This window comes from Leucoraja erinacea, chromosome 3, assembly GCF_028641065.1.
Source record: "Leucoraja erinacea ecotype New England chromosome 3, Leri_hhj_1, whole genome shotgun sequence".
NCBI lineage: Eukaryota > Metazoa > Chordata > Chondrichthyes > Rajiformes > Rajidae > Leucoraja > Leucoraja erinaceus.
Genome location: NC_073379.1, coordinates 41,384,766 through 41,412,379, shown reverse-complemented (window position 1 = coordinate 41,412,379; position 27,614 = coordinate 41,384,766). Strand labels below are relative to the sequence as shown.

Here is a 27,614-nt window from a genome sequence, read left to right as displayed (position 1 = left end):
ACATCAATGGAAATCTGTGTGCTTGTGAGGCCTCCAGTTCAAGCAGAACCATGTGGCTGCAGCACACGGCAAGGCAAGTCTGTAGGCAAGAGCACAGGCAGTGAGCTTGATGAAGTACGGTCTGGTGCAATGGCTCTACATTCTCCCTTCCTTCGCTGCCTCAGCTGCTGAAGGCTTCAGCCAGGCCCCACCCTGTGACGCACTGTGATCTGTTATCCCAACATCAACTCAACCACCAATTGGGCCCCTGCAGCTTGAAGTGCTTGTATATCACTTGGACTTGCAAATCCATACACAAGGTTGCTTGACAATGTGTGGAGTTTAACACCAGCCTGGCATTTGTTAGCCTCACCCTGTGAAACAGATTGGTGGCCGATTGGGAAAGGGGGAGATGCAGCGAGACCTGGGTGTCATGGTACACCAGTCATTGAAGGTAGGCATGCAGGGCAGCAGGCAGTAAAGAAAGCGAATTGTACGTTAGCTTCCATTGCAAAAGGATTTGAGCATATGAGCAGGGTGGCTCTACTGCAGCTGTAAAAGGTCTTGGTGACACAACGCCTGGAGTATTGCGTACAGTTTTGGTCTCAAAATCTGAGGAAGGACATTATTGCCATAGAGGGAGTGCAGAGAAGGTTCACCAGACTGATTCCTGGGATGTGTGAGGACTGTCTTATGAAGAAAGACTGGATAGACTTGGTTTATACTCTCTAGAATTTAGGAGATTGAGAGGGGATCTTATAGAAACTTACACAATTCTTAAGGGGTTGGACAGGCTAGATGCAGGAAGATTGTTCCCGATGTAGGGAAGTCCAGGACAAGGGGTCACAGCTTAAGGATAAGGGGGAAATCCTTTAAAACCGAGATGAGAAGAACTTTTTTCACGCAGAGAGTGGTGAATCTCTGGAACTCTCTGCCACAGAGGGTAGTTGAGGCCACTTCATTGGCTATATTTAAGAGGGAGAGATGTGGCCCTTGTGGGGATCAGGGGGTATGGAGAGAAGGCAGGTACGGGATACTGAGTTGGATGATCAGCCATGATCATATTGAATGGCGGTGCAGGCTCGAAGGGCCGACTGGCCTACTCCTGCACCTAATTTCTAGGTTTATATGGGACCTGCGTGGGTTTTCTCCAGGATATGTTTCTAAACTCAGAGTGAGGCCCAGCACAAATTGGAGGGACAGCACCTCATATTTGGCTTGGGCAGCTTACACCCCAGCAGTATGATAATTGACTTCTCTAACTTCAAGTAACCCTTGCTTTCCCCCTCTCTCCATCCCTCCCCCTTCCCAGTTCCCCGACCATTCTGACTGTCCCTCTGATTGCATTGTACCTCTGTCTGCTTTGTTGTCACATTCTCCAAGCTAACAATGGTCTATTGTCCTTGGTACAAAAATGCTGGAGAAACTCAGTGGGTGCAGCAGCATCTATGGAGCGAAGGAAATAGGCAACGTTTCGGGCCGAAACCCTTCTTCAGACTACTATTGTCCTTGATCTGCATCTCTTTTGATCTCTTATACTTCCTTACATCTGTAACTTCCTCTCCCCAGACGCTCTGAAGAAAGGTCTCGACCCGAAACGTCACCCATTCCTTCTCTCCAGAGATGCTGCCTGTCCCGCTGAGTTGCTCCAACATTTTGTGTCTATCTTTGGTGTAAACCAGCACCTGCAGTTCCTTCCTACACGGTAAAGCCTCCAGAACTGTTCTAAGTGGAATTTTTCTGTTGTTTAGATCGGGCGATTGGTGATCGGTCAGCACGGGATCCTATCCACGCCCGCTGTCTCCTGCATTATCAGAAAGGTAAAGGCCATTGGAGGAATCATTCTCACAGCTAGTCACAATCCTGGAGGACCTGGCGGGGACTTTGGTGTGAAGTTTAATGTGGCTAATGGAGGTGAGTCTCATGTTCCGATCACTGACTCATGAGAAGGCGCAGTCGGATAGCTGCAGATATGGACAGGAAAAAGAACAGGCAAAATGTATTGTCTTTCCACTGACTGGTTAGCTCGCAATAATAGCTTTTCACTGTACCTCCGTACACGTGACGATAAACCAAACTATTCGCTATTCAAAATATCTTCTAAAAGCGCAACATTATTAAAATTGAATACAAACTATCCTGTCCTGATATCCGCAGGCGTATAATGGTACAAAACTGCCGCCGAGCTAACGAATGCAGTCCTCAGTGGGCAGACCCAAAGCTAGTCAACAGCTGGCACAGCTGCTGCTTCACGGATCCAGAGACACAGGTTTGACCCTCCTCTCAGGTGCTGTCGATGAGGAATTGGCACATTCTCACTGTGACAGTGCGAATTTCCTCTGGGTGCTTCGTTTTCCTCCCACAGCCCAAAGACATGCGGGTTTGTAGGTTAACTGGACTCTGTAAATTCCCCCTTGTGTGCAGAGAGTGGATGGGAAAGTGGAGTAACATAGAACGTGTGAGCGAGTGATGGATAGTCAGTGTGGGCTTGGTGGGCTGAAGGGCTTGTTTCTGTGCTGCATCTTTCAATCAATATTGGCATGTTTTACGAAATGGATGCAATAATAGTGATTGACTGGGTTTAGGAAGATAAAGGCATGGTCACCAATGGTGGGACAAAGGAAGTTTAAGGCCAGAGTTGGAGGGTCAGTGAGACCTTGGATGGTTGTAAGTCTTGGTTAGAATGGTTGGAAGATTAGAGAAATGGCAAGGGGCAAGGCCACAGAGCTGAGGATAAGGATGGGAGTTTCTGCATGAAGACAGCATCAAACCTGGTCAGGGTGCACCTCAGGGAATGCAAGAGAGATGTTGAAGGGTGGAAGGTGAGAGGCCAAAGTCTTGTAGCAGGCAGCGCTGGTGATGAATGATGTTGTGAGGATGCAAATACGTGGGGAATCATGATGATAAGAACATTGGAATATGGGTGGAGGGTTAGCAAAGCTTAAATAAGGGCAGGGTTAGCCCGAATTAGGGGCTAGGTGGTGAATTGTATCGGTGATGCAGCAAGCAGTTTGTGGCCAGGCTCAAAGCCAGCAGCTTCAATCTTCACATCTTCAGAAGAATTTGCATGTCTTCTAGGTTTGCTTGATAGATAGGTGGTCACATTGCAGTGGTAGAGGAGTGGTGGAGTGGTCCAGTGACCCATCTTGATAAAACTGGAAAGACATGTTACTCCAGCACTGTAAAAACCAACCTTTGTACACCTCTTTTTTAAACCAGCATTTGCAATTCCTTATGTCTCAGACATCTGGCATAAAATAGTGTCCTAAAGTTTCTCCTCAATGAGAAAACATGACTTCTAAAGAGAGGAAGAAACATAGAAACATAGAAATATTAGGTGCCGGAGTAGTCCATTTGGCCCTTCAAGCCAGCACTGACATCAATATGATCATGGCTGATCATCTAAAATCAGTACCCGGTTCCTGCTTTTCCCCCTCATATCCCTTGATTCCTTTAGCCCTAAGAGCTAAATCTAACTATCTCTTGAAAACATCCAGTGAATTGGCCTCCACTGCATTCTGTGGCAGAGAGGCTCCAAAGATGACTACAAAACACATATGAATCAATACATAGGTAAATCCTTGTGGAGTAGTTCCATGGTCCCACGTTGCCTCCGGGAAGTTAGTTGTAAAGTTTAAAGTCTTAAACTTGACTTGTCTTTCGCCTTCAAGCACGGCTTCACCGCTTTGGAATGAGCATCATCCTGTCCTTTTACACAGGCAGACACAGGATTTCCTCCACTTGAAGGAAGAAACAAATGCTGAATAATGGATTCGCCAGGCCAAGGCAATGTTCCTGTCAACACGCTCTCAGATGTGAACTGGATTTTAAACCGTTACCTTTCATTTCTTTTCCAGAAGTATTATTGATAGCAATGTTAGCAATGGCAAATCCTTCCGTGATTCCAACAATTTTCATGGTGTGCTAATCTTATAGGGATGAAGGAAATTTCAGCTGAAGAAGTGAGGACTGAGCTAGAGATTACAATACAGCAGCAGTGTTCACTTGTCCTAACTCATTCCTCATCTTGGTCATCCATCACTCTCATGCTGCACATGTTAGTCTTCTCTAGTCTAATCTAGATTAAAACGATGGATGACCAAGACCAGTCTAGACTAGGGTACACATAAAAGCTGGAGAAACTCAGCGGGTGCAGTTGCATCTATGGAGCGAAGGAAATAGGCAACGTTTCAGTCTGAAGAAGGGTTTCGGCCCGAAACGTTGCCTATTTCCTTCGCTCCATAGATGCTGTTGCACCCGCTGAGTTTCTCCAGCTTTTTTTGTGTACCTTCGATTTTCCAGCATCTGCAGTTCCTTCTTAAACACTAGTCTAGGCTAGTCTTGTTTAGTTTAGTTTACAGCACGGAAAGTGGCCCTTCGGCTCACCAAATCCACACCAACCATCGAGTACACCCATTCACTCTCGTTCATTGTTATCCCATTCCCTACACACTGATGGCAATATACAGAGGTCAACTAACCTACAATCCTGCAGGTCTTCGGGATGCGGGAAGAAACTCACATGGTCACGGGGAAAATGTTCAAACTCCGATCAGACAGCACCCGAGATCAGGATCAAACCCGGGTAATAGGCACTGTGAGGCAGCACCACTACCAGCTGTGCTATTGTGTTGCCTTTGCGTTACCCTAGTCTAGCTTCGTCCTACAATTAATTTTTTTAAACTTATTTTCAAATCCTAACAAGATCTCGACTCTACCTAATATTGGTAATCTCTTCCAGCCCAGCAATCCCTTCAGATCTCTTGATCATCTCCACATTCTATCACTTTACAACGACCAGTCATGCCTCACAATAACACAACCACAAGCTCAAGAATGCATTCCTTGAATCTCTCTGCCTCCCTACCTCTCTTTAGGTTTTAGAGATACAACTTGGAAATAGGCCCTTCAGCCCACCGGGTCTGCGCCGGTCAGAAATCATCCATGCACTGGTTCTATCCTACACTCTAGGGCACTTTTACAGAGCCAAATTAATCTACAAACCTGTACGTCTTTGGGATGTGAGAGAAAAGCAGAGCACCCGGAGAAAACGCACGTGGTCACAGGGAGAAAGTACAGAACGTGGAGGCCTGGAAGGCATCAACTCTACCGCTGTACCACCTTTTAGATGGTCCTTCTGAGCTTTTCACCCAGAGAGTTGTGAATATGTGGAATTCTCTGCCACAGAAGGCAGTGGAGGCCAATTCACTGGATGTTTCCAAGAGAGAGGTAGATAGAGCTCTTGGGGCCATAGGAATCAAGGGATATGGGGAAAAAGTAGGAAAGGGGTACTGATTTTGAATGATCAGCCATGATCATATTGAATGGCGGTGCTGGCTCGAAGAGCCGAATGGCCTACTACTGCACCTATTTTCTATGTTTCTATGCTCAAATATCCAATGGCTAAGTATCAAATTTTATCTCAAAATCCCACCTATGATAACTTGCACAATGGTAAAGATGCCAGCTGTTGTATAGAAAGAGTGCTGCCCAGTCACCGGCATAATCTTTCTGATGAGGCGCAACACAGAGGCCCAGTTTTTGCCTTCGGGAGGAAGCAAAAGATTCCACTGCATCATTTTGAAGAAAAGCACGGGAATTCTTCCTAGTGTCCTGGGGGAAGATTAATCACACAATTAATAAAACCAGATCGGGTGATCCGTTTACTATTATGTTGCTGCGTGTTGCAGGTTGGTATGGCCAATTCACTAATACATTGCAACAAAGGTGACATTCAATTGCTTTCCTTGGCTGTAAAGCTCTGGTGTTTTATGGTCATGAAAGTTCCATTGAAATGCAAGACTTTCTAATCTTTCTGTTAAATGTTGATGTTTATGTAACCAATTATAATTGTTCCAATTATGCAGCTAAACTGCAGCATATCAAATTATGGCCAACTGTTTTGTGTATTGTGGATGCATAGTTTTCATATAGGATGTCGGAATATCTATATGTTTGTCTCTATACTGAAGTTCAGTGTAAGAAATGCTGCCATGCACAATGCAAGTTATTTCATAAATAGGATACATTTGTTAGTTTAAATTAAGTGAGTGAATTAGGGAAGCTCCTGTGACATGGTGACAGATACAGTGGCATAGCTGGTAGAGCAGATGCCTCACACGCCAGAGACTAGGGTTCAATCCTGACCTCGGATGCTGTCGGTGTGGAGTTTGCACGTTCTCCTTGTGACCATGTGGGGTTCCCCGAAGAATATTATTTTTACTGACCATACACTACGTCTACACAGAAGTTGTCATCAAAATTCCATGAAGCTGATAAGATAAGTCATGTAAGGACAGAGACTATTAGATTCCAAGCACCAGCTAAACTTAATGTACTCTTGCTATAAAAGTGGTTCAGTTCCATGAAGGAACACCCGTTAGATGTATCTGTGCCAAAATGTGTTGCAAGTGCAACAAATGAGATATTAAAAATCAAAGAACAGTGGAGACCTGAAATAAAAATAAAAATTGCTGGAAACACCCAGCGCATCAGGAAACATTTGTAGAAAGAGGTACAAAGTTTATGTTTCTGGCCAAAGACCTCTAAAGAGTCAGTCATTGGGAGAGATACCTCTTGACAATAAGCCCTTCAGCCCACTGGGTCTTTACTGGGTCTATGCCAACCTTCAAACAGCCATTCTTACACTAACCCATTGTATTCTCCCCATATTCCCATGAACTCTTCCCCCAATTTTATTGCACACCCACAAATTGACTAATTAACCTATCCAGCCGCACACCTTTGGGATGTGGAAGGAAACTGGAGCACTGGGAAGAATCCCGCACAGTCACAGGGAGAATGTGCTGACTGCATACAGACAGCAACAAAGATCAGGGTTGAACTCTGGTCCTTGGAGCTATGAGGCAGCAGCTCAACTAGCTATGTCACTGTGCTGCCTTCTACTATTAGAACGGTGGAAACAAATTGCAGAGGTAGGGAGAGATGCGGTGATGCAGTTGGATAGGATTGGAATGTGATGTGGACAATTCAAGGTGTGGGTGGAATAAGATTTATGTCACAGACATTGTGGGCCAAAGACCCCGTCCCCATACTCTACTTTTCTACATCAGTCTCCATTTTCAACAGCATAGAAACATAGAAACATACAAAATAGGTGCAGGAGTAGGCCATTCGGCCCTTCGAGCCTGCAGCGCCATTCAATATGATCATGGTTGATCATCCGACTCAGTATCCTGTACCTGCCTTCTCTCCATACCCCCTGATCCCTTTAGCCACAAGGGCCACATCTAATTCCCTCTTAAATATAGCCAATGAACTGGCCACAACTACCTTCTGTGGCAGAGAGTTCCAGAGATTCACCCCTCTCTGTGTGAAAAATGTTTTTCTCATCTCGGCCCTAAAGGATTTCCCCTTTATCCTTAAACTGTGACCCTTGTCCTGGACTTCCCCAACATCGGGAACAATCTTCCTGCATCTAGCCTGTCCAGCCCCTTAAGAATTTTGTAAGTTTCTATAAGATCCCACCTCAATCCCCTATCTTCCCATCTGTGCATGTAGATATTGCATCTCTACATGTTGACCATGAAACCTGGGAGATGAGAAATGGAGGAGTGCGTAGGAGCATCAAGAAAGCTGATCTAAAAACAAAAAATGTTATTGGGTTTTTCACAACGTAGAACTCCAGGTTGAAAATAAGCAGCCAAGATTATGTCACTTTGGACACAAGGATGTTTATTACACTATGGAGGTTGATCTTTAGTTCTTCTTTTACAAAGTAATTGTCGAAATAACTAAAGGGTTTGCTAGTTTTTTTTAATGTTTTGCAATTTTTACATTGTATTTCCAGGTCCTGCTCCCGAGTCGGTGACTGAAAAGATTTACCAGATCAGTAAAACGATAGAAGAGTTTGCCACCTGTCCTGATTTAAGAGTGGATCTCTCTCGGCTGGGCAGGCAAGACTTTGATCTGGAGAACAAGTTTAAACCATTCCGAGGTACATGTTGAGATTGTCTGCTCCCATTCGGAATTGATCCAAATTATTGTCTTTTGCAAATTAAGTTCATAAATTGTAGGAGACAGAATTAGGCCATTTGGCCCATCAAGTCTACTCTGCCATTCAATCATGCTTGATTTATCTTTCCCTCTCAACCCCATCTCCTGCCTTCTCCCCATAACCCTTGACACCCGTACTAATTAAGGATCTTTCAATCTGCACCTTAAAAAGACCCAAATGATTTGGCCTCCACAGACGTCTGTGGCAATGAATTCCACAGATTCAACACCCTCTGACTAAAATAATTCCTCCTCATCTCCTTCCTAAAGGTACATCCCTTTATTCTGAGGCTATGGCCTCTGGTCCTAGACTCTCCCTAGTGGAAACATCCTCTCCACATCCACTCTATCCAGGCCTTTCATGAGGAAGCCCACCTTATGTATATTGCCTTAGTTCAAAGGGTATTTAAGTTGGTTTAGGCTCCAAGAAAATTATCAACTTGGTTATTTCTCAGCAAACATTCTTAACGTATGCTTTCAAAATAAAGGTACCTCAATCCAGCATAGTAGTTCTTGATGCAGAGTAGTGATATGCTTTGTAGTAGGTACAGAATAAAGAAAACAGATTATCTACGTGTTTGATACCAAGGATTGTGTTTTGAACTGATTGGGGATGCAAGCTTTAAGAAAATCCAATATCTCTCGCATGAGGGAAGTTTCCCAAATGGACTCAGGGAAGACCTTTAGGTGTCAGCCATGAATGCGTTGGCCGCACATTCTTTTTTGACGCAAAGCATGATGAGCTCATCTCACACTCTTGGCTCTTCAGCACCAAATCCTAGGTTTGGTTCCAAGTTCCTAAACAGGTGGATGTGCCATAACTCAAATGAGAAGTTAGCTGATATCTGTACACAAGAGGTGGAGAAGAATCCATCACTCTGTATCTGACTGGTAAATTTTGAGATACCTGTTTTATATTCACTGACATTTTCTTACATTTCAATGAAGATTACACTTCATTGATTGCAGAATATTTTAGAACATCCAGAAACACTGAAAGATGTGAAAGAAATCCAATATTTTTCTTTGATATGTAACCATAAACATTCAACACCAAATGACAGATTCTGACTTCAAGTTGAGTTGAGTCATTGCCACACTCCCCTCCCCACCTCCGCCAATTCATCTCTCCGAAGTCCCTGCTATCCACATGATCATGAGGCTTGAGCCCTCGTTCATTGGATTGACTACCGCGAAGGTTTTTCTCTATAGTTGCAACATTGTATACTTCACTCATTTATTTTCTCTTTTGTATGATGTGTTGAATTGATATATGGCATGATAGCACCCGTATGGTATGATCTGCTTGTGTAGCACACAAAACAAAGATTTCCATTGTGTCTCGGTACACGGGATAATAATAAAACAATATTAATTTTCTAAGCAGGTACTTGACCTGAAACTGGACTGGAATAAACAGCAGGAGTGTTGTAGGGGTGGTGGTGTAATGGGGTGGCAGTGTATTGGTACAAGTCGGGTGTAACTATCTAGAGATGTGTTTGTTCCATCACTTACCTTCTCCAATGATCACTAACCATATTGGGCTCAGGGTTGAACATAAGAACAGGTGAAGTAAACTACAGTCGTATTCTTCCTAATTGATCAGTGTGGATGGAGACAAACAGGTTCCCTGAGGGGTAGAGGGCAGAACAAAGGGCTAGAAAAATCTGGAGCCAAGCCTTTCAGAAGTATTATCAGGAAGCAATTCCTCAGACAAGGGGAAGTGAAACCCAGGGCTCACTCCCTCCGAAAAAAGCTTCGGAGGTTGGCAGTCAATGGAAAATTTCAAAACCAAGAATGTTAGACGCTTCTTAAGATAGACACAAAATTCTGGAGTAACTCAGCAGGATAGGCAGCAGGTTACACAGAAAAGCTGGAGAAACTCAGCGGGTGCAGCAGCATCTATGGAGCGAAGGAAATAGGCAACGTTTCGGGCCGAAACCCTTCTTCAGGATAGGCAGCATCTCTGGAGAGAAAGAATATGTGACGTTTCGGGTTGAGATCCTTCTTCAGACTTTTCTTAAACAGAGATCATTAAGGATTATGGAACCAAGGTGAGTAGATGGACTGTCGATACAGACCAATCATAACTTTATTCAGTTACGAGGCTGCTCACAGAACAGTCTTCAGCTTGTGACAATCATGGTCCATTTAGAAAGCACCCAGGTTTTGCAAGAAGAGAGTGTGCAGCTTAAGTGAAGCAATGCTGAGCTTCAGCTGTTATACTGGCAACGCTTGTAGCTGGCTCTCAAGAGTTGAAATGCTGCATACCACAGGCTCCCTCTTGGCAAGCGCTTCCTCAGGCCAGTGTTGAGTGACTGTAAGTTGAGGCAGCTGTACTGAAATGACTGGTGACATGCCCATCAGCAGCAGGTCTTCATCAACGTTGTTGGCTGGAGCTGACGATTGAAATCTGTACATAAGAGATGGGGAATGAAGCAAAATGCATTCATCTGGATTAGCCTGTATGGTAATAGTCAATTACTGGGATACCAGCCTTGTACTAGAGGTGGAGAGAGGCTCACTTCTTCATCTCATGCTCACATACTGGAAGTTGCCACATGTCTGATCTCAATGCAGCATTCTTTTTAATTCATTAATGAAACTTGGGTGTTGCTGGTAAGGCCAGCATTGACCTCCCAGTCTAGTTGCCCCTGAAGTGTCTGCTGGGCTAATTCAATGGATGGTTAAGAGTTAAACACATTGTTGTGGGATTGGATTCATGAAAGGACAGACCAGATCAAGGTGGTGCAGAAAAGGCTGAAATTACTCAACAGGTTAGGCAGCATCTGTGGGAAGAGAAACAGAATCAATGTTTCAGGTCTGAGACCTTTCATCAATACTGTACAGGAGACAGAAGATGCTTGTTAAGCTGCAGGTAGAGTGGGGAAGGGGTTATCTCAGATAAGATAAAGGAGGGTGGCCATGGGAACAAGCTGTACCCATGATCAGCTGGTGAATGCGGGGAGCATGGATTCAGCCGCGGGACTGACATTACTTACCATCGCCCCGCGGGGTCACAACATCCGAAGCCTGGATCGCCTCGCCACAGAGGGAGAATAAGAAGGGAAGAGACAAAGACTTAAGACTTTTGCCTTCCATCACAGTGAGGAGTATTCAACTCACTGTGGTGGATGTTAATTTGTGTTTATTGTGTGTTTTTGTCATTTTTACTATATGTAGGACTGCAAGGCAACAACATTTCGTACAGACCGCAAGGTCTGAATGACAATAAAGACTACTTTGAGTTTGAGTGAGTGGAACCGTTAGAAAGTAAGATCACAGGCAAAGGAATGTCAATGTTGCAAAATGTAGAGCGGGAAGGCATGCCAGACTGGTCAGGCTGGGCAAGAGTCAATTCTCAAGAATGTGTAATTGTCAGATGCACCAGAAACAGAACAATGAAATTCTTACTTGCTGTGGCATCACAGGCACATGAACTCAACAACGCGACCAATAAATATACATTAATCAACAGTACAATAAAAGAGTGAAAACTGAAGTCCATAGTGCAAGCTAAAACAAAGTCTATAGTGGATCTTAGCTGTGGCAGTGTTGTGGCTGGGCTTATGTGGCATGTTTCAAAAGCCTGACAGTTGATGGGAAGAAGGTGTTCTTGAGCTTGGAGACAATGTTTCTCAGGTTCCTGTACCTTCTTCCCGACGGTTGCAGCCAGTTGGGAGCATGACCAAGGCAATGTGGGCCTTTGATGATATTTGCTGTCTTTATGAGGCAGTGCTACTGTTGATCCCTTCGATGGTGGGGAGGTCAATGTCCGTGATGGACCGGGCAATATCCACCACTTTCCACAGCCTCGTTTGTTCTTGGGCATTTAAGTTACCAAACTAGGCAGTGATGCAACCAGTTGGTATGCTCTCTATCACACACTTGTGGAAGTTCAATAGATGATTTGGTGACATGCTAAACTTCCCTGTTCTTCGGAGAAGTAGATGCATTGATGGGCTTAATTTGTGATTACATCACTGTCTGCTGATGAGGAAGTCAAGGACCCAATTGAGTAAGGATTAGCAGAGTCCTAGTTCCTTGAGTTTGATGATAGGTTTAGAGAGGAAGATGCTGTTGTAGTCGATGAACAACAGCCTGACATACATGTTCTTATTTTTCAAGAAGACCAAGCTATGTTTAGGGTTTTGCTAGTTGATTCATGATCCTGATAAATGTAAAAAATGATGCCACCTTCTTGAGGCATCACCTCATGTAAATGCATTCTATTGAGGGGGGGGGGGCAGTGCCCACGATGAACTGGACTGGGCTGAACCCACCACTTCCATTCCTCTGGCCACAAGCTCTGGAATTCACTCTCTTAATCTATCTGCTGTTCGCTCCTCTTTAAGAAACAACTTATAACCTGTGCTGTTTGACCAGACCTTCAGCCACCTGTCTCTGTGTGGTTGGGTGTCAAATATTTTTTCACATACATTGCTTCAAAATAGTACTGTAGGATATTTATGTACACCCCAGAGGGCAGGCAGAACTTTGGTTGAACGTTTTATCCAAAAGCATCCCTCAGTAATGCACAAGTGTGTTCAACTCTCAGGAGTGGAACTTGAACCCGTGATCTTTTGAGGCAGAGGCAAAGCAGCTACTCTGAACCGTGATTGGCGTCCGGTGGGTTGGGTCCAGTCCGAGAAACATGAACGGGCTCTATGATGTTTTAAAGGTACATTCATTCTACGGACCTCTCAAGTTCCAAGATAGCTACTGAAGGTTCATGAAGAAAGTTCCACTGGGGGATCTGATCTGTCAACACTTCTGCAGGGAGGCCGTTAGCAACCTTCAAGTGCTGGACAGCTGCTTAGAGGATGCCACTAGCCAAAGTGACACCAGAAAACTTGCCAGAAATAAAAACCCAGTCACTTTTAAGAATAATTAACCACTTGGCTTGATGTGACAAAGGCTGCCTAGGTATTGGATTCAGCTGTTACCAAAGCAAGCGTTTCGCCCAGTCGTTCCAAACACCAACAGCATCTCAGGCTAGAATACAGCATCTACAATTAGTTGAAAGCATTCTCCATTTTGTGGTCAAAATGTTTACAGTAACATTTTATACCAGCCACCATGGCATTGGGAGGAAGCCAGACCCCATCCAGGAGAAATCCAAATAGTCATCAGGAGAAACGTTGCGGCAGCAACACTACCTGCTGCTCCACGGCAAGGGTGAGAACAAAGGGAATTGATTAGATGAGCATAGAATTGGCAGTGGTCCAGTTATGCTTCCAATATTCACTACCTTAATCACCGATATAAAATGTTATATGTCAAACAACATTTTTGTCATATAATCTCTTCTTTCCATTAAAATATATTCCATGATATACTTCTCATCAGTGACCGAGACTAATCTAATCAAGGAAGCTGAAAATGTGCAGATTACTAAAGACAAGAATTTTAATCAGGACAATGAATGAATGACTCATTAAAATAGCACTGAAATTGACCATAACAATATTGGATTGTTTAACATTGTAACCAATGTACTCACGTTATTCTCCTTGTAAATTAATTGTTCGTTTAAATGGAATAATATTTAAGGTGCGTTGATTTGTGTCCATGTTCTTGTGAGGAACTGAGTGCATTTTGCAGAGCATTCCCAAACCTATGCAATCAGTTGAGTTACTTAACAATGAACCAGGGGTGGAACTAATGTTGTGGATGGTGGGGGGAGGAAGGGGTGATCAGGTTTAATCAACATCCTCAACAAGCAGAGAACATGCTGGAAAGTCTGAGTGGATTTGGATTTCATATTTAAAATTACCCTAAGTATTTATGTTGATTCTGCTGTTTCTGCTCAAAATACATTGGTGTAACAAATGGAAACAAGTCGTAATTTGACTCTCACAAGTTTGAACATTGTTCGGCCATCATCGGACTGTGGAGACCAATTTGATGCCGGCTTCTCTGGTCTGATGGCTTCATGAAAATAATTTAACAAGTTTAAACCTAATCTACCATAGGGAGTATTTTCGAGGCATAAAGTTGCCGAATATTTGATAACAAAGTAGTAATTTTATTCAGATGGCTGGTGTGGAAAATGTTACAAATACACAGGAGGCTGAAAACTCTTTGAAGGTAGGATTAATGCCAAGTTGCATTTGGCTGCACTGTGGCCTAACCTGGAATGCTTGATGCTGACTGATTGGAAAAGGGCTCCAGGTCATGGCATTGGCATCAGCATCCATTGATATAAACATAACATGCTGAAAACATTCAAAAGGTCAGGTAGAACCTATGACAAGAGAAATGAAGTTAACCTTTCAGCTGTGCAGCTCCTCATTACAACTGAAAACTTCCTTGAGGTAACAACATTTAAAACAAATGCAGAAACAGGGGAAGACAGGAAAGATTGGAATGTGACTGGGTGAAATTTGAAAAAAGAAAAGATGGATGTAAATGTCCACACTTAACCCATACTCTCTATAGCCCAACGACTGAGGATAGTGTGTACCACCCTCAGGATACAAAGATACATCACTTCTCTGACTTACACTGTCTTGATTTAGAGATAGTAGTCCCTGGGTCTCGGCAGCACAGCCAGGGGAAACATCAACTTTACATCTATCTTGTCAAACCCTGTATCTGTCAATGGGATCAACTTTCATTCTTCCAAGATCAAGACAAGATAAACCTTGTCTGCTAAACCCACCATCCCAGAATCAGTCTGGTGAATCTTTGTTTAACCTTCGCAATCGCAATAGATCACAATATTCCACAAGTGAACCCAAATCGACTCAGACTTTTTGCCATCTTTTCGTCATAGTCCTAAAGTTATACAGAATAGAAATAGGCCCTTCATCCCAACTTGCCCATGACGATCAACATGCCCCATCTACAGTAGGCCCACCTGCCCGTGCTTGGTGCTCTAAATCTATTCTCTCCATGTAGCTGTCCAAATGTTTCTTAAATGTTATGATCATGCCTTCCTGAACTACCTCCTCTGACACTTTGTTCCATATACCCACTGCCCTTTGTGTAAAAAAAGTTACCCCGCAGGTTCCTATTAAATATTCCTCCCTATGTCCTCTGGTTCTTAATTCCTCTACTCTGGGCAAAAGACTGCATTTAATGGATTTATTCCTCTCATTAATGTGTACACCTCTATAAGATCACCCCTCATCCTCTTGGGTTCCAAGAAATAGTCCTATTCTGCTCATCCTCTCCCTATAGCTCAGGCCCTGGATTCCTGCCAACATCCTCGTAAATCTTGTCCACACCCTTTCCAGCTTGTCGTCTTTCCTATAACATGTTGACCAAAATGGAACACAATAATGTAAATGTGGCCTCACCAATGTATTATACAACTGTAACATGACCTCCCAACTTCAGTACTCAATACTCTGACTGATGAAGGCCAATGTGCCTGGAATAATTTATTCCCAATCTTGGTCACTTTACAGCTTTATCTCTTTAGAGGCTATGTGATCATATCCATTCATCTCTGTTCATGCCATTAATTCATTCATCTTGTTTTGAATACTACATGCATTCTAATAAAATGCCTTTAATTTGGCCTTTGCCTCTACCATTTTTCATTGCTCTGGCTACTATTGGAGGTGTGCCTTCTGTTTGAATGCTCTGTTCTTTCCTGATGAACTCTAGTTGTCATTCCCCATTTTTCTACTTGCTATCAGTGTGTTGTTCTTTTAGTTCAACATTCTCAACTTCCCCTCACATGGTCCTTTGCCCCTGTCATTTCCTTTCCTTTCCATTGAGTGCTTCCAGGATTATTTCCATACTTCCCCAAAACCCTTGTTTGAATTCCACCGATCAGGTTGCTGTCCACATTGCCAAAGGTAGCTCTTATCAAAATCAACTGGAACCAACATCAAAGCACAGCAAGGTGCTGGGAGTGTGTACGATAAACTCTGGAAATACTCAGGAGGTCAGGCAGCATCCATGGAAACAGAAACCGAGTTAACTTTTCAATTTGAAAATCCTTCATCAGAAAGTGAAAAGGATCTTCAATGTGAAATATTAACGACTTCTCTTTCCACAGATGCTGCCTGACCTGCTGAGTGTTTCCAATGATCTCTGTTTATGGAGACACAAGCAACAGCAGGTGCTGGAATCTTGAGCAAAACGCAAAGTGCTGGAGTAACTCAGTGGGTCAGGCAGCATCTGTGAAGGGAGCACTTCTTCAAACTGTTTATATTCCCAATCAAAATCAATGCAAACATCCTATGGGATTGAAATATCTCTTCTGTGCCCTAGACACAGTTGGTTGTATCATTTTCCTTCAATACTTCTTGACTGGTGCACAGATAGATGAGACCATATGTACCTCACTAAATCGTCCAATGGGAGGAAAATAATCCTAATAATGGCCAATCAACTGATACCTGCACACATACCCCTTGTATCTCACAAGGATCATCGATGGCCTTCTCCTGGTTCTCAACTACACACTGTACTTTGGCAACATTATCAGAAATCACTTCAATGACTGATACCAATGACTTCCACTCTATATCATCACCACCTCCTTTGACACCTGCCCTGTCTCTAAACTGACAGATTGCTTGGCCAAGATCCACGATTGGAAGAGCTGAAAAATTAGGATGTCCTTTGACTAAATAGTGAAACAAACTAAATTATCATCTTCAGTTCCTGGCCCGAGTTCTGTTCCACAGTCACTAATTCCATCCATCTCCCTGGCAACCATTCAAAACTGAACCAGACTGTTCACCATCTTTGTGTCATATTTGATTCTTAATTTTATGGATCCATGTTGCCCTAAGATGGCCCATTTGGTAATATTGGAGCATTCCAACTAAGTAGTTCACTGATGCTGACGGTCGCATTTGGTCTTTGTTCCATCTGGTTAAGCTCCCTCATTCTACCCTCTGTAAACATGACACTTTGACACTACTACCCATGTCCCACTTTGGTCCAAAGTCCCATTCTTCCATTAGTTTTGTGTTCACTGAACATCACTGGCTGCCTGGTTAAGTAATGCCTCTGGTTTAAATTTCTCATCCATGGTTTCAAATGCTTTCATTTCAGAGCAATCATCTTGCCTCATGCTCCAGTGAGAGTAATAAAATAGTGTTGCATAGTTGAATATGCAGTTTGTCTCACTGTACATCTACCTGTCTGCCTGTTCATCTGTCTGCTTGGCTTGTCTGGTGAGTCTCATAGATTAAAGACTCACTGCACTCCATCCTTCTCTGCCACCAAACTTCTGTCTGTCAGTGACCATGATTGAACTATAGGAAATATTGATGCCTTTGATGCAATATTTTACCAGTTTCCAAAAACATGGGTATCACCCATGACAATTTGAACATGTTTAACATGTAAAACTGCACGGAAAATGCAGTCCACCCAACTGAAAGATTGAAAGATACGTCACGTTAATTTTATAAGCCTGTGCGTTTTTCTTTGTTTCATGACCATTTTGCGTACAGGCACTGTATTCCCAGGTTGATTCCCATAAATTATGACCAGGACTTCTGCTCGTAACATTAGAGCAAGGATGTGAACTGCACGAGAGAGGACAAAGAGAACGATTTACAAAAATGTTGTCAAGACTGGCAAATTGTAATAAGAAAGATAGGTTAGGCAAGGGCTGGAATTGGTGAAGCTGAAAGGAGATTTAAGTCAGATGCATAAAATCACAAGAGGGAGAGTTGGGATACAAAGGACATTACCTAAAACCAGCGGCATGGATTTAAAGTAGGAGGTGGAAGGTCAGAGGTAAATTATGGAGGATTTTATTTATTCAAGAGCCTGCTGGGAATCAGGCTACCCGCGGGATTGATGTTGGCAAAAAAAGTGCATGAATATATACTTAATATGTCACAAACTAATGGTTGTGTAACAAGAACTGAAATGTGACAGCAGACTGCATCTCTTATCCTCACCTGCCTTGGACATAATGAGAAGAAAAGCCCACGATAATTCTCATGAATCAAGCCTTTCCTTCATCCCCTTCTCATTCCGGAGAAACAGTGCAAGTGCTTTAGCTTGCAACTGGCATCACCCTTAGTCCTCAGTCACTGATGGTGAATGAGATGAACATTTGCATGTACCTCAGCTATTTTACAGGCAATTTATTGACAAAGCAGGAGTTTTTATTAGGGTGGGAGCATCATTTTAATGAGTTGCCTAAGGAAAAATTAGATTAATATTATTGCTTGAAATAGTTTAACAATGTCAATGCCTACTTACCAAACTGCACTCAAAGAGTGACTTTCATTCCTGCTTATTTTAATACTACGTTGATTATCTCCTTCTACCTTTCCAGTTGAAATTGTGGACACAGTGGAGGTTTACCTCAACATGCTGAGGAGCATCTTCGACTTCAGTGCCATCAAAGGATTGCTCACTGGACCCAACCAGTTGAAAATAAGGATAGATGCCATGCATGGAGGCAAGTTGAACATGACCCCAGATGGACTGATGATTGTTTCTTGATTTGTTTCTTTGGTCACTGGCTCTTCTAGTTGAGTTTAGTTTAATTTACAGATACTGTGCAGAAATAGGCCCATCAACCTCCATATACGAGTACTATCCGACACACTAAGGACTGTTTACTAAAGCCAATTAACCTACAAACCTGTACGTCTTTGGAGTGTGGGAGGAAACCAGAGCACACAGTCGTGGGGAGGATGTACAAACTCCATGCAGACAGCACGTATGGTCAGGATCGAACCCGGGTCCCTAGCGTTGTAAGGCAGCAGCTCTACCGCTGTGCCACCGTGCCACCCAAACTGAAGAATAAATTGCAGAAAATGGGGAACTCAAATGCGAATAACATTCATATAAATAATAACTTATGCGACTGTTGCTAGAGATGATCAGGTAGACCTTGACGTTGGTCCTTGGTGTTTAAATACTTGTGCAATTTCCACCCAACACTTGGTTCCACTGGAGATATCTAATTCCAGTGGATCTGGCTCACCTCACAGAGCCAGATACAAGCCATGAATGTAATAAGTACTGCACACCAAGGGCAACCTTCTACCCTGAGATGTTTCAGCTCAGCAATGTGAACACTTTAGAGAGGATATGTTGAAGGTTTTTCAAAATGGTTTCAGCTTTGAGGAATTGCCCTCGTGTGAATAGAGTGGGGAAGATGCGATCATCAATTGTATCTAACAGTGCGGCCTCACAACTTAGCTCACTGATTTTGGGGTACAATTCTTGCTTCGGGCTTTAAGACACCTAATATGCAAAGAGCCCCAGCTTCCAATTCCGGACAGGCCCCATTATATGGGTGGCATGGTGCTGCTCACACAGACCATGGATGGATAGTGCTGCAGGTTGATTTATCACTGAAAAGTGGGAAGACAGATGGTTAAGTGGGTAAACCAAACTTTATTCAGGAGAGAAACAAGGAACTGCAGATGCTGGTTTACTAAAAAAGACAAAAGGTGCTGGAGTAACTCAGCAGGACAGGCAGCATCTCTGGAGAACATGGAAAGGTGATGTTTTGGGTAGAGACCCTCCTTCAGAGAAGTTACGTGGATTCAAGGTAATTAAACTGGAACATAACCTACCCATATATTCCAGAGATGTTGCCTGACCTGCTGAGTTACTCCAGCACGTTGTGTCTTTTTTTCTATTCGGGAGTAAGATTGAAAAGACTAGGCTTGTATTCACTGGAGTTTAGAAGGATGAGGGTGGATCTTATAGAAACATAAAATTATAAAAGGACTGGACAAGCTGGATGCAGGAAAAATGTTTCCAATATTGGGCGAGTCCAGAACCAGGGGTCACAGACTTAGAATAAAGGGGAGGTCATTTAAGACTGTGAGAAAAAAACATTTTCACCCAGAGAGTTGTGAATTTGTGGAATTCCCTGCCATAGAGGGCAGTGGAGGCCAAATCACTGGATGGATTTAAGGGAGAGTTAGATAGAGCTCTAGGGGCTAGTGGAATCAAGGGATATGGGGAGAAGGCAGGCATGGGTTATTGATTGGGGACGATCAGCCATGATCACAATGAATGGTGGAGCTGGCACAAAGGGCCGAATGGCCTCCACCTGCACCTATTTTCTATGTTTCTAGTGTATGTTTCTAGAATTTCTATTCCAGAGTTCAGCTCAGGGGAGTGGGTAGGGTTGAAGATGTCCTGGTTGGGTTGCTCCGCGATTGGCCACGTTGGCCATCCATGAGTCACGGCGCCAGGCGGAAGAGGGCTTTGCCCGAGCTAGATGCTTGTCCTTTTTCCGGGATTACATCCGTGCCTGGGTAGTGTTAGAGTGGGACATAGTTGTATATTAGTTATTTAGTATATTTGTAAAGATTGTAAATATTGGTCATTAAATATTTAATGTCTAGATAATTTGGTGATTTTGTAATATGGTGGTGGGTGTGTTACCATGGTTTTGTTTTATATCTTGATCATAATTAAATACATTATTTTTGTTTAGAAAAAGAGTTCAACTCAGTGCTACAAGCTGATACTAACAGTTGTTTAAACAGTGGAGGTTTATGGGGATCAAGTGTGAAAGTAGAATCAAAACCAAAGAAAAGATCATCCATCACCTTACTGAATGGAGAATAGGCCCAAGGGGACCTCAAGCAGGTGCCTGTTCCATTTTTACTGAATGAAGTTGCTGTGCACTGACAATTCCTTGTGGTCATCTTTGGTTCCTTTACAGTTATGGGTCCGTATGTGAGACGAATACTCTGTGATGAGCTCGGAGCTCCTGCAAACTCTGCTGTCAATTGCGTTCCGTTGGAAGATTTTGGTGGCCAACACCCAGACCCAAACCTTACATATGCCACCTCTCTCCTGGAGGCTATGAAAGGTGGAGAGTATGGGTTTGGTGCAGCCTTTGATGGAGATGGGGTAAGATTTGATCATTATAACTCTTGTGCATGACAATTGATTGTTTCATTAATGGTGCTTAAGATATTTCTTCAGTCTCAAGGCTGTCATTCCTGTAAACGACCTGAGCATTTACATGTTTTGATGGCATACTGCCCAATCTCCATTCCTGTCTTAATGTGACCAGGATGTATCATTATTAGCTCTCTGCTTGAGAGCAAGATATTCATGGACTTTCCATGTCTTTAGGTATAGTCTAAAAACCGTCTAAAAACCTGATCGTCTAAAAACCGATTAAGAACATACAATGTCAAATCAACTTCAATAATAAACATTTGTTGCATTATTTAATACAATTATAATACAAAGCAATAATTCCAGATGGACAATATATTTGGTGTAACCTCTTGGAGCAATACAAAGTAATGAACATACTGTATGTGAGTTATGTGAGTTACCTTGCGTGATTACAAATTCAGAGTTTCCTCCTGGATCCTAACTTTGGATGGTCATAACAAAATGTATCTCCATCCTGCTGATCAGGCTGAATCTCAAATAGGTTTCAGCAAATGAATGGCCTCTTCTGATCAAAACAAATTTCCTTGAAGAATTCAATAAGTAAGTAATTGTACGTGAATGATTCTGCTCTTTAGGGTTAACTTCATTAAATTCAAAGCCATACCAGTCAATTCAATTGAAGGACTAATTCTCAGAGGATCTCCCTGTATCAATGGTTATAGTTCTTGCATGTGCAGGTTAGGGCTTCAGAACCCATCTTCAAATTGCAGCCTCTTTCTCCTCCCTTAGATTCTGGCTCTTTTCTCAGAATCCAGGTAAAATAATGACCAGATTACAGAGCCTGCATTCACTTTGAAACATTCCACATCACTGTTGGAGGTCGTTAGAAGATAAACTAGTCAAATTTGAATTGGGGATAAGGTACAGATATTAAACAAGATTATTTTGTTCATGACAGGATCGCAACTTGATCCTCGGGCGAAATGGGTTCTTTGTCAATCCCTCGGATTCCATTGCTGTGATTGCAGCAAATATCTCCTGCATTCCGTACTTCCAGAAAACAGGAATTCGAGGATTTGCGAGGAGCATGCCCACCAGTACAGCACTGGACAGGTAAGAAAGGATGGCTCACTTAAAGCCCTCACTTAAATAATTAAAGTGTAACGTGATTTTATGCATCAGTGAAAGAAAGACTTGCATTTCTATGGTGCTCGTGATCTGAGTACATCCTAGTTTGTTTCACAGCCAATGAAGTATTGTAGGAACATGACAACATGACAACCAATGCACTCAGCTCGATCCGCAATAGAAGTGTAATAATGACAAGACCAATATTGTTTTAGTGATGTTCACTGAAGGATGTTTACTGACCAAGACACCACTGCTCATCTAGAGGTACAAGAAAATGCAGATGCTGGAATCTTGCACAGGGATACAACGTGCTGGAGTACACTCAGTGGGTCTGGCAGCGCAAATGTGTAGGAAGGAACTGCAGATGTTGGTTTAAACCGAAGATACACACAAAACAGCTGGAGTAACTCAGCGGGACTGGCAGCATCTCTGGAGAGAAGGAATGGGTGACTTCTTCAGACTGGCAGCATTTCTGGAGGACATGGATAGGCAACATTTCAAGTGGGGACCTTTCTTCAGAAGAAGGGTCCCAACCCAAAACGTCACCTATCCATGTCCTCCAGTGATGCTTCTGATCCACTGATTACTTCAGCACTTTATGTTCTACCACTGCACATCTTTGTGGTTATGCCATGGAAATTTTAACTTTACCTGTTGGGGCAGAGAGTTCTTGGACTGATGTTTCATCAGAATGGCAGCACCTCTGACAGTGTAGCACTTACTCAGTACTTCATCGGAGTCTCAGTCTAGATCTTTGTGTTCAACTCTCTAGTGTGGGAACTTCCCAACCTACCTGTCTCTGGGCATGAGAGTGCTATCCATGGTGCTGCTGACTTGTCTTTCTAAACAATTGTATTAAAAAATGCCCTACGTTGGAGAGGGCAAATACTTTTTCTCATTTATTTGGCATTTGTAGAATACAAAATGGGTGGGGAGGGGTGGGGGAGAATATATGGAAACTATTTTCATTTCCCTCGACTGTTTTTCCCAAGACAGCATTTTTTTATGCTTGTCAATTTCCAAAGCTACCTTTAAGTGTAGCGACCCCTCCCTCTGCAACTGGATACTGGACTTTCTAACCAACAGACCCCAGTCTGTGAGGTTAGACAAGCACACCTCTTCAACCCTCACCCTGAACACCGGCGTTCCACAGGGCTGTGTGCTGAGCCCCCTCCTCTACTCCCTCTTCACCTATGACTGCACACCTGTACATGGTACTAACACCATCATCAAGTATGCAGATGATACAACGGTGATTGGGCTCATCAGCAACAACGATGAGCTGGCCTACAGGGAAGAGGTCCAGCACTTAGCAGCATGGTGCGCTGACAACAACCTGGCCCTTAACTCCAAGAAGACCAAGGAGCTCATTGTAGACTTCAGGAAGTCCAGAGGCGGCACGCACACCCCCATCCACATTAACGGGACGGAGGTGGAACGTGTTTCTAGCTTCAGGTTCCTGGGAGTCAACATGTCCGATGACCTCTCTTGGACCCACAATACCTCTACTCTGATCAAGAAGGCTCATCAGCGTCTCTTCTTCCCGAGGAGACTGAAGAAGGTCCATCTGTCTCCTCAGATCCTGGTGAACTTCTACCGCTGCACCATCGAGAGCATCCTTACCAACTGCATCACAGTATGGTATGGCAACTGTTCTGTCTCCGACCGGAAGGCATTGCAGAGGGTGGTGAAAATTGCCCAACGCATCACCGGTTCCTCGCTCCCCTCCATTGAGTCTGTCCAAAGCAAGTGCTGTCTGCGGAGGGCGCTCAGCATCGCCAAGGACTGCTCTCACCCCAACCATGGACTGTTTACCCTCCTACCATCCGGGAGGCGCTACAGGTCTCTCCGTTGCCGAACCAGCAGGTCGAGGAACAGCTTCTTTCCGGCGGCTGTCACTCTACTCAACAACGTACCTCGTGACTGCCATCACCACACCCCCCCCCCCCCCCCCCCGACTGGACACTTATTATTATTTATTCAAATCGTTTGCTATGTCGCTCTTCAAGGGAGATGCTAAATGCAATTCGTTGTCTCTGTACTGTACACTGACAATGACAATTAAAATTGAATCTGAATCTGAAGTGGTTCTCTAGTCACCAATCCGTATTGTGTTATAACCAATTCATCCCATGTAATACAAATGGTGTTCCTTAATTCACCAGTTACATTATATATCCAATTAGAGTTGTGGAAACACAAGGTGTAGCAGAACTACGTTTAATCAAATTCTACCATTTTCATTAACAACTAACATTGTGTTTAGGTTAATTTTAAAGAAAAAACACAATTTTTATTGAGAATTCCATTAAAAAAAAACATTGCGATTTTCATTGGTGGGGGGTGGGATAGGGGGGAGCTTTCATTAAAAAAAACATAGCGAGTTTCATTGTGGGAGGGGGGGGGGGGGGGGGTGGGATAGGGGGTTTCATTTTTATTTAAATTGTGATTTTCATTGAAGAGGGTGTGAGATGCGTTCACGAAGATCTTATATTTTACAGGTTATTGACATTTTGAACTTTACACAAGGTCGCAGTCACGCACTCACTGGCCGGCTGCGCCTGCGCAGTTGGGGGAGGGTTGCCGTGACTCGCGTCACAACAGGGATCTCTGGCGTCACAACGGGAACCCGTCAGCCACGCCTGCAAAGTTGGGGGCTATGGTTCAGTAGTGGAATATTACCTTGGGGGACGGGCCCAATGGGCCCGCTCCTGGTCTAGTATATATTACTAAATCTCTGAACTTGTTTGTTTGTTTGTATGCATGCACGTGAAATCCCAAAACCGCGCCAAAACGGTACACGAAGGCGCTACAATTTTTGGCCCATCTTATTCACCATTGTCCTGTGATGTAAACGAAACACGTTTCGTTTGGGTTGATGTTATATTTTACAAGTTATTCATATTTTAAACTTCACAAAAATCACTTTTCAAACCACTTTTCCACTTGCCCTGCCATCCAGCCACCTTAGGCATCACTCCACCACAAAGGCACACGATAGCGCTACAATTTTAGGCCCACCTTACTTACCATTGCCCTGCGATGTGAATTACCAAGATCGATGTCTGTGATAATTTTAGAATTTAGCCAGGGTATTGTAAGTGTACAATAAGAATCTTCTTAGAGCAGAGGATGGGAATTACTAGTCAATGTCTAGGATAGATCTCAAGTAATGCTGATGTGCTTCTTGGCATAGGAAGGATATCCTTTGATTTTAATGAGGGTATTTCTAAGTTATTCCTCGGGTAGCGTGAGGGTATTTTTAGTCCATTTATAGGGTATAGTACATCTGGATTATATCTAGGTTATTTCCACAGTGTAGTTTGAGGTGTATCTAGAGTATTTCTAAGACATAGTGAAGCTAGCATATTCCAAGAATTGAATGAGCATATTGTTGAAGTATGGTGGGCGATTATGAGGATATTTCTATAGTATACATAGGTTTTACCCAGAGTGTTCTTTGGTACAATATAATAACAGCTTAAGATAATAACAAGAATTACCATTACTCAGCATCATTGACACAATGATAGAAAACATGTCACAATGTGAAGTATTCTTAATTATCAAAATGGATGAAATGGATACCCTGGAGGGCACTAGCTGCACTGAAAGGAAACATCTGTTTTTGTCAGATCCAGAATCAACATGATCTGTAGGACACTGCGCAATGATTTGCAGTTGTCCCAGGGCTAGTGATTTTCTGTTTTGTTGATCAGAAAGAAAAGAGAAAGCAACCACCCGTTGCTTACAGTTACACTGTAAATTTCAGGTCAGCTACACTTTGGTTTCAGGGATAGTTACATGTAGAATTACACCCAGAGTTTCAGGTGCAGTTAAACTGAGTTCTATGTGAAATTATACTGTGAGTTGCTTGTGTACTTTTACCATAGTTTCATTTCTTGTTACTTCATGAGTTTCACCTGATGTACAGTATCACCACTGGTATCAGGCAGTTATACTTTTAGTTCCATGATGTGCTACACCACTGTTTCCATGCAATAGTTGTACCATTATTTTCATGCAGTGCAACCCAACTATTTTCATACAGTGTTACAGCTCCAGGTCTATGCAATCTTACACTGTTCATTCCATGCAGTATAACATCACAATTTTCATGTGGTGTCCCACCATTAATGTGGCAAAGGTCCTGCTAGGGTTTGACTTCCAAAAATGCAACCCTTCACACTTATCTGCATGAAACTCCATCAGCCATTCCTCAGCCGACTTGCCCAACTGATCAAGATCCTGCTGTATTTGTTGATAACCATCTCTGGTACCACCCTCTTTAGTGTCATCTGCAAACGTATTCTTCATGCCTTGTATATTCTTATCCAAGTCATTGGTATAAACACAAACAGCAATGGGCCCCGCACCAATTCCTGAGGCACACCACTAGTTACAGGCCGGCAGTCCAAGAAATAACCTTCCACCATCACCTTCTTTCTTCCATGAAGCCAATTCTCTATCAAGTTGGCTAGCTCTTCCTGGATTCCATGTGATCTAATCTTCCAGAGCTGCCTATCATGTGGAACCTCATCAGATGCACGTCAGACTAAATAGTAGGCACCTCTACACGGTTAGATCACATGGGGTCCAGTGCCAAGTGGTGTGATACCTTTAGTTCTATGCGGTGTTACATTAGTTTGCATGGGCCGCGGAGCTGGGGGGGGGCTACAGCCCCTCTACTTTTTTGGCCAGACATGCTTCATAACCCGAAATTATCCGGCCCCCCAGGCGTATATTTTTCTCTTCTTCTGAGGATCTCCGACATCCAGAATGTCATAACAAGCGCACAATGAGCGCAGCAAATCCAAAGATCATAGAGCGGAGCTTCACTCCATGATCTTTGGGCAAAACCACGACCAGCCGTGGCGGAAACCGACTGCCCCCCCCAAAACCCTCCCGCCCCTCCGCTCAACGGCCAATCACAGCGCGATTCACAATCGAGATATGGGGCAGTGAACAAAGTGCTCTGATTAGCCGACGAGCGGTAGGGAGGGAGAGAGAGTGAGTGAGTCTGTCGGCCCCGAGGGGAAGAGAGTCAGCCCCGAGAGGGAGGGAGAGAGAGTGAGTGAGTCTGTCGGCCCCGAGAGGGAGGGAGAGAGAGTGAGTGAGTCTGTCGGCCCCGAGAGGGAGAGAGTCGGCCCCGAGAGGGAGGGAGAGAGAGTCAGTCCTGAGAGGAAGGAGAGAGGGGGGGGGGGGTGGATGAGGGATATATCCCCCACTTTTTGAGTTGGGGGATGGCGTGTATTATCTCCCAGTTTTTGGAGGTCAAGCAACAACAAAAAATAAGAATTGAGCCACCCTGCCTCCCGCTTGTTCGCTCCGCTCCGCTCCTTCACTGGGTACCCCTGAGGTCAGTGATCAGTGATCGCTCAACCCACCCCACTTTCAAAACGTTCCGCAGCCCCTTCTCTGTCCAACAATCTGCCTATCAAATAACCCCAAATTTGTCTGAAGTCTAAAGAAGGGTCTCGACCCGAAACATCACCCATTTCTTCTCTCCAGAGATACTGCCTGTCCCGCTGAATTACTCCAGCATTTTTTGTCTATATTCGATTAAAACCAGCATCTGCAGTTCTTTCCTACACATCAAATAATTCCCTCGCCTGTTCCCACCTATTACTGGCCATGCTCTGTCCTGCCCCTTCTCTCTCCCAGATTTCATTTCC

General features: G+C 43.6%; 1 protein-coding gene across 1 annotated transcript in view; it reads left to right on the top strand.

The window, feature by feature from the left end:
* Positions 1-27,614, top strand: part of pgm5 (phosphoglucomutase 5) — a 134,797-nt gene that overhangs the window by 41,874 nt on the left and 65,309 nt on the right. The window contains exons 2-6 of the mRNA XM_055632514.1: positions 1,731-1,893; positions 7,790-7,936; positions 18,260-18,385; positions 20,621-20,811; positions 21,767-21,921. Of these exons, the coding sequence (XP_055488489.1) occupies positions 1,731-1,893; positions 7,790-7,936; positions 18,260-18,385; positions 20,621-20,811; positions 21,767-21,921 (782 nt within the window). The remainder of the gene's footprint in view (positions 1-1,730; positions 1,894-7,789; positions 7,937-18,259; positions 18,386-20,620; positions 20,812-21,766; positions 21,922-27,614) is intronic.